The 16976-nt window shown below is 43.3% G+C and overlaps 1 protein-coding gene across 1 annotated transcript in view; it reads right to left on the bottom strand.

The window, feature by feature from the left end:
- Positions 1-14858, bottom strand: part of casz1 (castor zinc finger 1) — a 47896-nt gene extending 33038 nt beyond the window's left edge. Inside the window, exons 1-2 of the mRNA XM_061736362.1 lie at positions 14747-14858; positions 407-966 (exon numbers count right to left, since the gene is read on the bottom strand). Of these exons, the coding sequence (XP_061592346.1) occupies positions 407-966; positions 14747-14825 (639 nt within the window). The 5' untranslated portion in view covers positions 14826-14858. The remainder of the gene's footprint in view (positions 1-406; positions 967-14746) is intronic.
- Positions 14859-16976: the final 2118 nt, after the last annotated feature.

The raw sequence follows: 16976 nt of genomic DNA, 5'->3' as shown, positions 1-16976 counted from the left end.
GCTGTAATATGAAGCTTAGCCTGGCCCTGCCATTTGCTTTCGGCCTTCAGCTGCTGGGAGAATGCATAAATGCATAAATGCTTAACGTTATAAACCTTCTCCGTTTATGAATTTCTTCATACACTTAACTACACACAAATTCCTGTTTTCCCCTCTGGCAAGTCAGTTGAATCTGTATTTGGAGTAATAATGTCACTGGCTATTCATAACGTTAACTCTAGAGCATCTCTTTCCAGTGGTGGGCACACTTAAGCTTATGTGGATGTGGGAATGTCACCTCTCCTCTCTATAAGCCTTTAAAGCTTTGAAGGGCAAAACTGGTGTTGGTGTAAGTTGTGTACAATGGGTCAAGTATAAATCAGAGAAGGTGGAGGTATATTTGTCAGAGGAGATGGGCTAATCCTACTGGAGAGGAGAAAGGTGCTTGGCGACGCTGGGGCTCATTTGGAGGAATATAGTTGTCATCATTTGGAGGCCTGTCTTCAGCCTCTTTGTCGTCGTGGTAACTGCCATCCTGAGACGCCACGGTGGCCTCAGGCTCCTCAGCATTGTCCTCGTCATCACTGCAGCCTTTAGGCTGTACCATGTATACGCCCTCAGGAGGACCGTCTTCATCGTGGCTAACTTTGAGTTCACGCTCCTGCTCGTCATCGGGAGCTAGTGGCTCATCACTGTATTCGCCGTTGACCCACTTCTCTATGGCCTCGCGTCTCTTCTGATCCTCTTCGAGGCTCTGACTCAGGCTCAGGTTCTCTGTGAAGTTGGTCTCGCAGTCATCATAATGGGAACTGCCACGCTCACTGTTTTCTGCTACACTCTGGTCTCCCTCTGCATTCTGGGAACTGCTGTCGAACACCACTTGGCGACTCAGCTTGGCACAGATAGCATTGAGTTTTAGGCCACCTTTCCTTTTGGCGGCCATCTTGGGTTTTCCTGAGGTCGTTTCAGTGCAAAAAGTCCTTTCAGCTGAAACAAGAAAAAGAGAAGAACTTGGATTAGGAAAAAGAGGTATAAGATTGGCTAAAATCAATTCTACTCAGCAATTTCACTCCACCGTGCACTCAACATACAGGTATGTTTTTTTCTTCCCTTTGTTAAAAAAACGAGAGTTAGTTTTGCTTTCAATATGACCAGAAACTGAGTTTGGACCAGTTCTTCCATGTTTGAAACTTCAACCAATTTTAAACATCACAATGGAAAAAAAACAAATTACTGGCACAGACAAAAGTGGCTGCTGCTATTAATAACATCCAAAAGCACTTAACAATAACAGCGCAAGACTGGAAGGACACACAGAGATACTGTACATGTCTGTCTCAGTCAGGTCTTTGGTCAGCTTTTAACACACTGGTGGGAAAAAAGGAGAGGGGAAAAACAGGCCAAGCAGCTGAAACCACAGGCAGATATGTATCAGACCCCCCTATAGTACTACAAGCAGCAAGTACGCAGCTACATAATCCTGCACATGACAGCATTATATAGACACTGTGAAATGTTATCTTCACTCTCACCTCAAGGGGTGGTGTGTGTGTGTGAGTGTGTGTGAGTGTGTGTGTGGTGGGGGGGCATTTAAGCTCCTAAGACGTGGAAGGAAAACACTGAGCACTTTTTCGGCATTTTAAATCTCATATTAGCTTTCTCTACACGAGCTGCTGAAATGGCTATAAAGTACGTTGTTTATTAAAATTTTGTAGTTTTATACATCTTTAGTGAACAATATTATATACCCCAACCTGTCTCTGCATTTTTGCCCAGCGGGGCCTCTCTGAACAATAGCACATGATGGAGTGTGCTTTGGGGCAGGAATGGGTGGCATTATTTCAACCTAACTGGGGCTATCTTTATAACATGTCCTCTGATGAGGCAGGAACAGCTGCCTGTGGCATTCCATATCCAGAGCTGCCTTTTTAGGGCAGAAACTGCACTCTGTTACCTTTCAACTTATTTCCAGGACCACCACAGATCCCTTCTAAGAAGAGATTATCTGAATAATTAACTAATAAACAAAAAGAAAGCAAAATGTACAATATCAAGAAAGGAGAAAAAAAATCGCTGGGGGGATTACAACGAGCATGTGTTCTTTTATTAAGCAGGAAGCAAAGCTGTAAAAACCGTCCATGCAGAAATGTTTCTTTTTCTGGGTTATATCGAGTTGAAAAGTAAACCGTGGCACACTCTTAAGATAATCCACAATATTGACTTATGGACTCAGTGTTTCAGTGTAGAAAAGTGTGTAATATCAGAGGTAACAAAGTTCTATCTTGAAGACTCAATTCGCTCTTTATATCAGCGAGTGTGAGCCTCTTCATTTCCCTTCAGCCATAAAGCCAAGCACAATCATGTGTGAGCCATTGCTGGCATTATGTAAATCACATCGCAGCAACATAAAATCCTGTTTTCATTTTCTTTTCCAAAGCTGCGGAATCATTAAAGGATATGCAATTTGAAGGAGTTTACAGATCACCCCGTCGCCAGACAATGAACCCAGTGTTACCCACACATGCTTTCTCAGTTATGGTATTTACATTGCAGTCTTCCTCTCTGAAACAATGACTACAGGAATCATGCAGTTTTGAGGGGACTGTACATTAGCGGCGGGGTTACTGTACGTTTCAGTGGTAGACAATTGAAGGTGGGGGTGAATGGACAGCGATTTCGGAAAGACAAAACAAAACAAAAAACAATCAGCTGGAAAAACTATTAGGAAGTGGAAGACATAAATTGTATTTTTTTTTTTTTTCAGAAAAACCCTGCAAAGGTAGTTGAGGTCATTTGGGTGTTGCTGTTGAGGTCATTCTTTTTTATTTTCCATGGTCAGTATTTCATACCTTAACTACCCATTTCCGTTGCGCCGCAATCTCCAGCTCCTTGTAGGAAATGACCCCTTCTTGATTGTTTCTTTCCATTAGTGCTTATTTATGTGTGATTTTTCTGTTAACATTTAGAATCATGAGTGGAAAACCAAGTGTTTCCCATTGACATTCAACCAGGCTTCAAACTAAATATTCAGAAATCATGTTAAATGTTTTTTTTTCTTTAAAATAACAAAAGGAGAACATGATTTAAAAGAAATAAAATATTGTGTGCTTCCCTCGAGGAAGAACATGCTATGGTTCAACAGTTTATTGAAGCAGTCAGAATTATTATTTATGCTCCGGGTTTCTGTCCACTGCAGCTTTTTGCCATTGCTTACAGTAAAGATTGCTATGGTAACCCTAAGCTGTTTACCTCAAGTCATTTGTGTGCATGATAGCATACAATGATATAAAATCTGTGGGGATTTACATGAAAGAACAACTTCTCCCCCTGGGGCCAACCCCCCCACCTCTGTGAGAGTCCAGTAAGCATTCTGCCTTATTAATGAATATCAGAAAGAAAAACAACACTGTCACATGCATTGGACATAATTTACTCTCCGTTTTAGGCCGGTGTGCTAATTGTCAAGGAGGAGACACCTCAGTGAGCACTGGGAGCTGGAAAAAGTCGGCAGGTTTGAGTCTGAACACGGCAGCTGAAACTAATGTTTCCAACTGCTTATGTTTACAGTGACATTACTTTTTCTGGAAACAGTACAGGACCTCAAAGAAGAGCCACATAGTGTCTGTATAAGGACAAAACACGAAGAAAAAGACAGTAAATTATTTTGAATGCGTTTGGACAAGGTCGGGTTCTTTTTCATCTTCAGTCAAAAATAAGAGCATCAGCATTAAAGTTCTTTTGGTCCTGCTTCTTCTCGGAGCCAGATGAGTCACCTTGTGTTATCTGGCCCTCTGCACTGACAAAAGAACCGTTCCACCGCTCTAAGCCCTACAGGTCTTTTTGGCTTTTGATGCAGAGTGTCTGTTTGTGTGCCAGAATGATATCAGGCTCAATCAAGTGGTGTTTCAAATCCTAATAACAGTGTTGGAAGTGGATTATTTGTGTGAACGTGCACAGACTGTAATGGAGCCTGCCACAGGTACAGGATGTGGAAATGAACACTGGTTCTGTCTGGAAGGGTCAAGACTTTATTGCTATCCAACATACAATCTAACATACCAGACACCTCACAACCAAATGCTTATGCAATCAACTTGTGGAAGAAATGCGTCACTCAGAAAACTGCAAAACATAACTTTGTTGTTAATTTAGAGCACACCAACTCCCCACAGTGTTTGAGTTTGGATGGAGCAAGCTCACAGGAGGGGTCTGCATATAAGAGAGGTAGATATAACCTGCTTAAAGTGAAGCTTATCTCTTCAACTAATCAAACACAGATACAGGGCCTGTTGTAGATTCCCGCTGAGTTCCAACATGACTGACACAGGGACAAACCCCCTGCAATATCTCAAGTTAATTAATACAAACAAGGTCTGCAAGATGTCTGTTCAGCTCAGGATTATTTTACAATATGCAACCGAGAGTTGCACTACTGTAACTCTTGAAAAAAGTCTAGTTATAACTTTAGGAACCTTTGGCAGATTAATCGACAAGGCTCCCAGTGTGTGGCTCAGTGAACCTTTCATGTCTCTGGCTCTCCAGGGAGATGTACGTGTGAGAGAGTGTGTGTGCGTGCGTGTGTGTAAGTGTGTTTCAGGAAAATTGCTGAACCACATAAGCAAACACACACAGACAAGCTTGGAAATTAGTGTGTTTTTATTTTTGCAAATTTACAACCTGCAATAGGAAAATGTTTCCCTCCACACTCTTTTTTTCAGTCTCTCTTCTTCCCTGCATGGTACAGGAGCTGCAGCAGCCGCAAGGAAGTCAAGCGGAAAGCCACTGATGGACATCTACGCCACTGCACCCAGACCCCAGCATCTGGCCCATCTCTCATTTTTATTACAGAAGAATAACAATAAGCAGGTCCCCGACCCCGCCGTGAGATTTTGCCACAGTTTTCTAACAGTCGTTGCAGCCGATGCTGAGAAATTTCCATTTTTCCGCATGCATATTTAATTGAGTTTTGTCCCAGTGGTGCGGAAATGATTTGTTTTTTGCTCTCTGTTCACTTGACTCCTCTTCGGAGTCGCTAACCCTGATTAAGACGTTCCCGTTAATTTCCCAGCGCACACCTTTTTTGTGCATTAATGGTTCTGATCGTCTAATTAAAACTTCTCAGCTCGGCTGCTGATCACCACTCGTTGTGCCTCTGACCTGAAGTTTTAATTGCCGCATCAGAAGCGATAATAATAATTTTGAGGTTCTGATGATTAAAAACAATGCCATTGCCAGCTAGTTGATAGATGGTTGGTTTGGGAAGGGTATATCCTTAGAAAAGCGACTGCTAAGGTGGGTTTATTGTCAACTTTCAAAGAGCAGTTAAAGACAGTTGGTGGTGTTGACAACTACAGGATATCACTGATGGGAAAAGGTGGAAGAGCTTATGGGAATCTCCAAGCCCTCGTGTCCCCAACAGGCTCTTCCTGAATAAACAGGTTTGGCTTTGACTTGGAATTAGCTTTCTCCACCTCAAATCTAAATTTGCCAGGGAGGGACTGATACTTCGGAGCTCTACTCACTTGGCAGGCTTGCCAGGTTGGCGAGGAGAGAGAAATGGACAGAGAGAACCAACGATAAAGGCACATAAAAGATTATGGCAGTCCAATACCTTCTGCTTATTTTCATAAAAAGATAGCACAGTAGTCAAAGCACAAAAGGTACATTGTTCATAAAATGACTCAATGTAAAAAAAAAAAAAAAGGAACCTACAGTAACTGTTGTCACGATCATAAAACACTGTGCTGATGAGATGATATGATATGTAGATCACTGTCAAAACAGGAGGAGTGAGTTATATGTAAGAGCAACTCGCTCATGATCTTTTCTTAAAACAGTACTTTAGCACTGTATTTTACAGATCACATGAACTGCAGCATTGATAGGAAATGATTCAGTTATGAAGAGAGATACCGTGCAGCCGGGAAGTTGCCACCAGCTCTGATCTGTCACATTTTGTTCTGTTTTTAACTGCTGGATTTTTATTGGATTTTTGAGGTTTCAGCATAAGATCAATGCTCTGCAGCGAAGCTGCTGTACACACATGCACACAGACACACGCACACACACACACACACACACACACACACACACACACACACACACACACACACACACACACACACACACACGGACATGCAGCCACCCTTGCCTCACATCGTACACCCCTCTTGTCCTTTTTCCCACAGATCTATTGTATTATTTAACAGTTGGTTGCACGTCTATCTGCTTGTTTTTCTAATTTTTTTCATCAATAAAGCACTTACTACTTGTAGTTCTGAATGTGACCTTGCTTATTGTCTGTACTCTATCTGGAACCACTGACCTTGAAGAACTCGTTTGGACTATTTCACTTCGGTTCAGTCCACAGGCTGTTATCAAATGCAAGCCCTCAGCCAAGTGCCACGCTCCCGTCACACCACCGCAAAAAAAACAAACACACTGCAGGACAAAGACATACAAACGGCCCCTGTGACACACAGACTTCACAGGACAATGGCTGAAGAAAACAATGTATATTTCAAGCGCAGATGGAGGAGGAAAGACACTGAACTTAAGGGCAATCAAGCAGGAAAGTTGAGATCTAAGGACAAATCCGCCCTTTGGCTTCATCACAAACAGGGTAATTATGGTATTTTCCAGAGCAGAGGACAAGCAATCTAAAATGGTCTGAGGGAGAAAAAAAAACAATCTGACATGAGTGACAAGAGCCATTCTGACAGCTACGTACCAAAACAGCCAACTTTTATTCAGTTTGCTGCTTAGGGTAATTCACGGGACATGCAACTAACTTGTTAAAATTGTACATCAAATCTGGACTCACAGCTGGCACCAGATGATGACTTAATTTGTAAGTGTGCAGCAGGAGGCAAGAACTTAAAAAATACACAACCGCATTCGCTCCCATGCCTCCGCAGGCTGAAACAAGGGAAATTTATTCTTGCGGCTTTGTTTTGAGACTCATGTTCAGTTTCATGACACCGGGAGTGCAATTTGATAAGCCAACCGGCATGGTAAATGAGCAGACGACCCCTGTGTCCCTCCCCCACGGTCGCTGTGTTTGGTGTGGGAGCAAGGCAGTGTATAGTACAGTGGAGAAGGGGCTCAGCGGTGCACCTCTCAAGGGCCCTTGAGCTAATATCTGTACAGATTAACTGCTTCAGTTGTATTTTGGTCACGGGGATCTCTCTTTGCCTTAGTGGCTTGTTGGGAGGGAGAAGGGGAGATGTGTGTGAGTGTGTGTGTAATCGTGCTCAGTTGGACACTTTTTCTGTAGTGGAAAAATCAGATCGACTTCCTTGAGAGGTCAGGGAGACTGGTGTGTATCACTCCATATATTTGCAACCATTTCAATTTACCAGAATCCAGATCTTACACTTCTGAATAAGTCATCTGCTGCTTCTTACCGCCGTCTATCTCTCCACAGGACACACACGCGCACTCACAGTGTCAACCCTGTTTACCCTCGGGTAAGCTCTGCACACTCTGCTCCATTAGTTATCAATTAAGTCTGGAAATCTCCACCTGGCTGACACACACATGCAGGGTGAAGCCGGCGCATGTGAGTAGCACCTCTCTCCACAGGAAGTTGAGGGACGCGTGCCGCATTTAAGTTTGGGTGAGAGTGTGTTTGCGTGTCCATGTGGGTGGCACTTTTGTCCATGAGGTTAACCTTGATATGAGGCCCTGTCAGGCCAGATAATGTCAATCAATGACAAGCCCTCACAGATAACCCCTAATGTGAAGCCTAAAAAGCAAAGCTGTTTAGATCTTTAGACATGCCCCCTTTCACCAGCATATGAATTGCATTACAAGGAAATGAGCTGTGGCATTTCTTTAATAAGACTCTTAAGACATTTTGACAGCATATAAGGCCCTCTGCCGTTAAAAAAAATTACATAAAGCCCCTGCTGACAAAGCCCCCTCACACAAGGCAGCGAGCGCTCTGATGGACAGATGCAAGTCCCTCTTAAGTGGAGGGAAGGAAAAGACAAGTAGGGAGGAGGGAAAAGGAAAAAGAAGGGTGGACCTTGTTTTTTCTCTAGCTCCAGGGGACTTCTTAATTGATTTCCAAGGTTATGTTTCAAATTTGTTTTTCAGAAACCAGAGCCTTGTGAACGAGAGCGTAGGACAATGTTTTTCAAGTAATTTCCCTAAATTCAACCTAGTTTGGCATACCTGCGCTACAGCCCGCTGATTTCCTTTCACCCTGCTTCTCCCCGCTTTTCCAACTACCAACCCAGACATTCAATTGACCTCTTTTTTTTTTCTTTATGTCCTTGAAAGACGTAAAAAGGGAGTAAGACAGTAACCCCCCCACCCCCCCAAAATAAAAAATAAATAAAAAATTAAGAAATAAAGTATTTCCAGACAGGATGCTGGCACTGACAACATTGATCCCTGACTACCATTAAAACATTTGCTCTGCTTGAAAGACTTTACTCTTTTGGACTTTACACGCGGTTGAATGAATCAAAGGTGCTTGTTAAAATGTCTTTCTGAGTAACTTCTCTTTATCTGTGAAAAAAAATTAAAGAAAGGAAAAGAAATCATACATTTAAATCATTTGCTAACCCATACTATTTTGCAGCACAGTGAAACCTTTATCAAAATCAACTCTTTAAAGAGCTAAGAGAGGAAGTGATGTAAGTGACTGTTCCCGTTCATGAGATTTACATTTGGTAGACCCTGTGGCTGCGACTCTTCTGTCAGGACTTTGGCTGGCTACTGTATGTGCAGGATTTCTGACAAGCAGGATGGAAGTGAGGAGAGGGTTTGTGATCACATAAGACATCTCAAAGTGTCTTCTATGTGCTCGTGTGGCTAGGGAAATGTGTGGTAGATGCACAGTCTACTGTAAACGTATACCGTATGTCAAGTGGTTGTAACCGATACACCGTGTGTGTCGCAAGCATTTTTGCAGCATTGGAGGCAGCAGAAGATTGTGGTCCGGGCTTTCCTTCTGCTCCTCTGTCTAGTGACTGCAGATCACGTCAGTTTCTCTGAGGCCCACGTAAACACTCATGACAAACAATAGACAACATGTGTAACACACACACACACACACACACACACACACACACGCACACACACACACACACACACACACACACACACACACACACACACACACACACACACACACACACACACACACACACACACACACACACACACACACACCACTGTGCCAGAGAAAGGTATAAAATATTGCAATTGACGGAAAAGTTTGACATGAACTGAAGGTGGAACTAAAAGTGACAGCTTTCACCTAAAACAGGAACATTCATGTTTCTGGGAGTTCAGTATGGCAGGAATGTGCCATGGCTGAGTTTAAAGGTGTGATAACACAACCGTCTAAATAAAAGGGAGGGAGGGGGGGGGGTGGAATAATAGCTGTGAAACGATGAAATAAGCAATGCTGCTTTACAGGAAAAAAAAAAAAAAAACGAAAAAATAAAGCTGTCTATTTTGGGGCTCAGTATACAAAAGGAAGTGCTGCGACGTTAACTCAAATAAATAAATTTGCTTTTGATAAAACCACAGCAACTGCTTGTGCATTCTACACCAAACCCACTTTGTTTCCTGCGTCTTTATTTTCATGACTTGTCACATTTGCTTTTCACTAAAATGTCTCACACAAACAACTGAAGGTTTTAAAATGGTGCTGTGTTTACAGCTTAAAATATAATTTATTTGAAAAGTGCAGGGCAGGTTAAAGGAAAGGCTCAGAAGTGAATGTGTAGCGCTTGCCTATCTGCGTTGAATCCAGCTGCCCGTTTTACATTTCTGCAACATTAATATTCCTCTTATTATTATTTTAAAGTGAAAACGGATACTCTGTTGAAGTGCAAATCTGATGAATTACGGGAGCAGATTGCTGCTATTAATTATTAAAACCTATTTTATAAATATTCAGGTCTGTCATGCATCTAATAATGAACGCTTTAGAGGAGGTTACTTCCTGTGTGCATCCTAATGTGTCAGAAATATCGCTTTTAATCACACTTGTGTCAGTGAGTGTGCCGAGTTTGAACCTGCTGAAAAAATCTGCCAAATCAAGGAAACTCAGACGGCCAACTACTGTGCTCATCACGGCTCTTCCATTCCTGCTGTTTTGCGTGACACAGGTTCCTCTTCTGCCCTGTCTAAAGACGCGGCGAACACCTCACGGCTCCCTGCTGCATTCTTGCTGTGGTAATTTGAATGGAGAATAATGCATCGGCAGCACTCTACCTTCTGGACACACCTAGTCCCAGCGCTACTGCTGCCATATGTTGCGTTGATACATATTCATAACATTTTCTCCTGTGTTGAGTGTCTGTGAGCAATGATGCCTAAATGACTGTCTCGCAACTTCAAATGGGAGGAAGGAAAAGGAAAAGAAGAGCACAAAGAAAGTTTAACCGTGCTTCTCCGATCTCCTATTTTTTTCCCTCACTTTTCTGCAACGGAAACAAGTTTAGGTGCGTGAACAAGAGGCTCGGGAGTTGCAGGATTGTCTTCAAGAAGTCGTGTGAGGCGGCAACTGTCAGGAGAGCTGGATGTACTGTCAGGTGGATGGTTTCCATGGTAGAACTACAGTTGAGTTGTACCACAACCATCACATACCCCAGCTGTATCAGCTGTGTACAGTAAGGCATAAACACAACCTGAGACACACACTGTGGAGCACTCTGAGATTAACACTGTCAGAGCTACAATGATACCCCTTCATTATCTGCACACGGGGCCTCCTTCATGCGCTTGCTTGCCTCAGTGTCCTCTCCACCGCTTCTCTGTGGAGGTGGTAATTACTAAAGCTAACATTTCTTCCTCTCTATGCCTCAAACTACCCGCCACTTGCCAAGATTTCATTTTTGCAGCGCTGTTAAATGCCCTGCCAGCTTTTTGCCAACTGGTGCAACAGCGGAAGGTCTGCCAGAGCGGATGATAACACCTGTTTGACTACCTGGGTTATGAGTCTCAGTGTGGTACCCGAGATTCAGATCAGTCATCTAGGTCAAACACTCATTGTTGTAGGGCAACAGAGAAATGCTTGATGTACCACCGCACTATCTGTTCTGCTGATCATCGCTGGTGTAACTGGCTGCGATCAGAGCGATGTTCCCTCTTTCATGGCATTTTTCATTATCAACAATGCTCTTACTCTTTAGCTTTCTTCTGTCTCTCCCACTGGAACCATGGCTTTATCAAAGGTGATGGCTTGCTCAGCTGCATTTTCTCAAATGTCTTCTTCAGCCAGCCATTTCCCAAGCTGCTCTCGGGTAAACGTCACTCACAAAAACGGGGGAAGATTTGATGGCGAGATCAAAAAGAAAGGAAGGGCAGTAAGGAGCGCAGCGAAATCTAGGGGTGGGGGGGGTTCTAGGAACGATACCCTCCTCCCCCCGTCTGATACCAGCGAGGGGGTGAGGGTAATTCCTCCAAGCAGGGCCTGTGTTTTCAGATGCAAAGACAACAAAACGCAGGGCTCTGCCATGAGACATCAAAACGGGTGATTTTGACTTCAGAGGGTCTTCAGATGCTTGAGGAGTTGTCAGTGTTGGGCCAATGGGACTGAACAGAGAGAACAGAAGGTACCAGCAGACTGTTAACAACCGATACGGGAACCACGCCAGGAAGGCCTTCTCCTCCCAAAATGCCAGTCGGCACCAGATGACTAAAGGCTTCCCCAGACTGTAATGTCCCACCTGAGCACTTTCATCTGCTGAAAGTTAAATGGCTAAAAAGTTTATCAGATGCACTGTGTCTTTACATTTATTTTCCTGTTGAAAACAGTGTTCAAAAAGTGCAAATCCCACATGTCGGTGCCCCATCAGTAGAAATAAAACGAACACAAAAAAGAAAAGATTGGGGTTTCAACAGGTGTCTAAAAAATGAGAAATCTTATGTGTTTTTTGCCTCACTGAGAAATTTTCATCAGCAACTCATAGACTCACGTTGTTCTTTGGAGACCTGAGCTGTGTTGTGACATGCTGAGAGGGATGTCCGCATTTTCTTCTGTGTTGTTCTCGCTCATTCTTGGAGCATTAGGCTCACTCTAAATAGCCTAAAGCAGATTAGGCTGGCTCATATTCAAATGCACATTTCTTCTAAAACCCACTCCACGAGTGGGCCGAGGAGATCAGCGCAGCAGCCCGGAGAGACGGTAGTCAGAGAAGATTCTGTCACATATAAATCAGCACAGAGGAGGAAAGGAGACAGAGAGGAAGAGTGAGGGAGAAAGGCTGAGGTAAAAGACAAACAAGTGTTGGCTCTGCTATATGAGTTTAGTTAGCTAGAGAGTTAGTGTATGAGTTATGGCCAGTGAAGGGCTGAAGGATGCTGTATTTATGAGGGGACTGAGTGAGTGTTAAATCCCTGGTAAGAAATAAAGTCGTCCCTGAGCGAACAGGGGAAACATTTCACTCAGTCTAAGAGATGCCTTGGAAAAAAATGAAAGTCATCTCTCTTCCACAGGAAGCACTGTTCAATATTCCCTAAAATTGCTTTATTTCTTAAAAATGCTATAGATCACATCCAAGTGGACTGAAACTCATATTTGAAATCGGGCGGAGGATTTTGTCTGTGTGCATAATATGAGTTCAAGAGCCAAGGATAGGGAAAGAAACTGATTCTTCTAAAATTGCATGCAGATTTTCTGAGGGATCTTTGGCTGAGAGGGTTTGCCAAAACACACAGTGCACTTGTTGCAGTGCAAGGGTTCATCCAGGGAAAGTTTTCCATAGTGGTTTACCCAGAAAAAAGTAGTGCTTTTCAATTCAAATATTTCAATTTAGGTACGTCAATGTCTCTTTAGAAATCTATCTGTATGTCTATGCCTATGAATGAACATCATTTCTGAATATTTTTTGTTCCTGCAAAAAAAAATCATCTCAGAGCCAGACTTAAAAAGTTAGAAACAAAGGGGAGGTTCGTCGCCATTGGAAAAGGAACAAGCTCCACATCCCACACTGTGCACAACCCCGTTTAAGTCAGACCTCTCTGTAAACCCCTGCAGTAGTAATAACAATTATTACTTAAAAAGGAAATATTTTTGCATTAACTTAAAAGGCTATATCTTTTTCTTCCCCTCAAGCCTGTGCGGCCTCACTTACTCTAAGTATCTTCATAAATCACCAGTTACTGTTAACATCTACTCCACAATTCAGTCATCAATCTCCTACCAGGTCAGAGTGAAAACAGAGGGGGAAATGTCTGCTTAGTAAAATGTCTCTCTCGTGAATGCTGCTACCACCACCCACTACTCAAAGAGAGAAACACACACACACACACACACACACACACACACACACACACACACACACACACACACACACACACACACACACACACACACACACACACACAGTATGTTCGCAGACCAGTAGCATACAGTGCAAATCAGTTAAATAATAAGCACGTGCCCGGCACACTGCAACCGCACCAGTCCTATGGGACATGGAGCCGGCTGCCAGATCGCCACGGTAACGCTAGCCAAATTCAATTCTGACTTCACCTCTCACTCTGCTGGTTCCATTTGTTCTAAAAACAAATAAACAGCGAGCGAGGAGTGAGAGTCAGCCAACTTCTGACTGAACAAGAACTCTCAGGCCCCGGCTGAAGCGTCTGTCTGCTCGAGAGACAGACGCCCACTGGGCTGCGTGTGAATCTGCGTTTGTGTTCACAGACCCAGTATTTATTTAACCAAAAGGAGAAAATCTAATTGTACACAAGGAGGATTATTCCTCTCAGAAACATGTCTCCACGAGGGAGAAAAAGACTCTTTAGCCTTTTTTCAACAGACACTGTTTACATCAGTGGAGTGGAAAATCCCTCCAATGACAAACCTCTCCATCACAACATCTGTATCTAAACAGCCAGATCAATCTGGAGCGACAACACAAATTAGCTCATGGAAGATCCAAACACATCTGCACTTGACATCAGAGCAGGGGGCTTTAGGTGCTTTTATCTTTTATCTATTTTTAGCTTTTAAATACATACTTTCAGTTCTTTTTTTTCATTGAAATTCAAATATTGTATGTTCATAATTGGGATCTAAATATTTGACGCAGTCATGGCAACAGCATCATGTAACATATTTTTGTTTAAATTAAATATATATATATATATATATATATATATATATATATATATATATATATATATATATATATATATATATGTGTGTGTGTGTGTGTGTGTGTGTGAAATAATTTTCAATGCTATTATAACATAAATGAACATTATTAAAAAAAACACAATATTTTTTCTGAAATGTTGAGTAAATTAGTAAAAAATAAAAATTCCTCCAAAGTGCAAAGGCACAAGATCTGAATAAATGTACTTTTTTTAAATGTCCTTCCCTGCTCTCACTGCTGTAAACTGTAACAAGTGGTACACCGGAGTGCTACAAGGCCTAACACAACAAGTGACAGGCAAAACTTTTGGAGGATCCGTTGACACTCACAACTGATACAAACATGAAAACCAGAGAATGTTTTCCAGAAAACAAACATTACACCTGCTGTTTCTTGACTCTTGCGCTCACTTTAACACCACCCACATTACTACACGTGTGTGCCTGACTCATGCCAACTGCAAATAGTAGCAAACCCGTTCACAACGTAGCACTCAACTTGTGAGTGTGTGTGTTTGTGTGAGGGGGGAGGAAGAGGAAGGTGTGTGTGTGTGTGTGTGTGTGTGTGTGTGTGTGTGTGTGTGTGTGTGTGTGTGTGTGTGTGTGTGTGTGTGTGTGTGAGAGAGACAGAGAGAGTCTTACCTGGCAGCAGACCGCCCTCAGCGCTCTGTCTCACCTCTCCCTCCTGCCCTGGAAGAATTCTCTCCACAAAGCAAGGCATTTTCTCCACAACTGCTCCCTGCCAAGGCTCTGCTCCCTCTCTCCCCCTCTCCCTCCCTCTCACCTTCTCACTCCTCTCCTCTTTCCCACTCTGTCCTCCTCTCTTGCTGTCTATCTCTCCTCCCTTCTTACCCTCCCCCTCTCCCTTTCTCACAGATGTCGAGGCTGCGCGAGTTTGCCCACTTTACCAGTAGGGGTCCTTCATCGCCCTTCTCCCACCCCACAGCCGCACGGGGGGAACAAAACACACACAGGCCACTTAACGGGCGCCCTCCTGTCACTGCTACAATGAGAGCCCAGCGCAGAGCGCAGAGAGAGAGAAAGACAGGTGTGAAGTGGGTAGTGTGCAGCGGGGGCTGGCCCTCGGCCCTTTCCAGCCCTGCTCAGCCCTGTGCGGTCGGGCTCTGCCTCGGCTCCTGAAGCGTAGTACAGTAGTGTCACACTCACACACGCACGCACACGGCCATATGAGCACACAGATTGACTTACAGCGGGTCTCTCAGAGCCAGCAGCCAGAGAGACGTGGAGATGCAGAGAGTGTTTGTGGGTACGCACACACTTTCACTCCAACACTACACAGACACACACACACTCAGAACAACTGCCGGTGTTTGCTGCTGCCACTGTTGACAGTGATAACATGTGCTTTGTGCCCCCTGTGTGAGTGTGTGTGGCAGGGCGCATGTACACGCACAGGAAAGCGCACACGTCCACAGACAAGCACGGCAGATTCCTCTCGCCTCATGTATTCCAGGTCTCAATCCGGTTGTTCGTTCTTTCTTTACTTTTTTTAAAAGGAAAACTGTCTTCATTGACACTGGCATGTTATATTTGAAGGCTTTCAGCCAGCGCGCAGTGTGGAATTTGTAGTTTCTCTTCTACTTGTGGGACACTTTTCACATTGCAATATCAATGGTGGAGAGTACTATCTATCTCACTAAAGAATGTGAGATCTAGTTTACCCTTTAAATAAAGATAGATTCACCCTTTTAAAAGAAGAGGAGATTATACAAATGTGGGAAAGTTGTTTTAATAATACAATTCCTGTTTAACAGGTAACTCAAAGATTGTGATGAGTATAGCAAGATTAACAACGTGTACATCTCGGTCCCGTATTTTTTTTACATTTTTTTTTAATCAAATATTGCTCAACTTTTATGATGCTTTATATTGTAGGAAAGAGCAGCGGTCAGGATGATATGCTATGAAAGCATCAGAACAGTAATTATCAGGCCACGTCTCTATGAGGACCTGTTTTTCCATTTATTGCTGCCTGAAACAGGATAAGGGTATCTGCACTCAGGAGTCAATATCCCGGACGTGCTGTTAGTATCATTTGAAAAGAGGGTGGATCACCTTTATTTGAGGCAAACAAAGCCTTCTGATGACATAAAATCATACTTGACAGACAAGGCTCCAACGCCCAGTCAGACTGCCTTGAAAATGTTGGCAAAGAGTGATAAAGAAAATAGGATGTAAAAAGAGCAGGACACGGATGTTGAGCAAAGTCACCAGAAAGTGTGCAGACTTAAAATCATGATAAGCTAATGAGGGAAACAGGGTTGTGCTTTTGGTGGACTCTTATCAGTGTTTGCATCAGTGGCAAATCTCCCTTGACAGCAAAACTGAAATTAAATACAGGTTTATATGCAGATGAAAGAAAGTCATTTGTATTTACAGGAAATATGAATGATGCACTCAACCATTATCCTCTTGTTGTGTTAACCAGAACAGCCCCTGTATTAAATGTTGGAGGAGCAGCAGCACAAGGACAAGTAAAACATACCTTAAATAGACTACAAATGAAGTCACTTAACACCCACTCGTTCCCTCACCACCCCGTGCTCTGTCTGTCTTCAACAGTGAAAAAGCCTGTGTTTGACTATCTCCCGCTCTACTTCACAGTTGTCTTTTGCTTTTTAAACAGGCACCTCGCCTGTCACAACGCAGGAACGGGCGCATTCCCCTTAAATGGTTCCTTTTGACAACTGATCTGTAAATACAGCCGGATCTGCAACTTCCCTCTTTCTCTCTCTCCTCAACTTTCTCCCTTTTTGCCGTTGCTTTCTCTCTCTCTGACCGAACTCCTGCCAGACTCTCTCTCTCTCTCTCTCTCTCTCTCCCTCTCTCTCTCTCTCACACACACACACAC

Source organism: Cololabis saira, chromosome 12 (assembly GCF_033807715.1).
Source record: "Cololabis saira isolate AMF1-May2022 chromosome 12, fColSai1.1, whole genome shotgun sequence".
Classification (NCBI taxonomy): domain Eukaryota; kingdom Metazoa; phylum Chordata; class Actinopteri; order Beloniformes; family Belonidae; genus Cololabis; species Cololabis saira.
The sequence above is the reverse complement of the archived record's forward strand: the minus strand, read 5'-3'. Positions and strand labels throughout refer to the sequence as shown.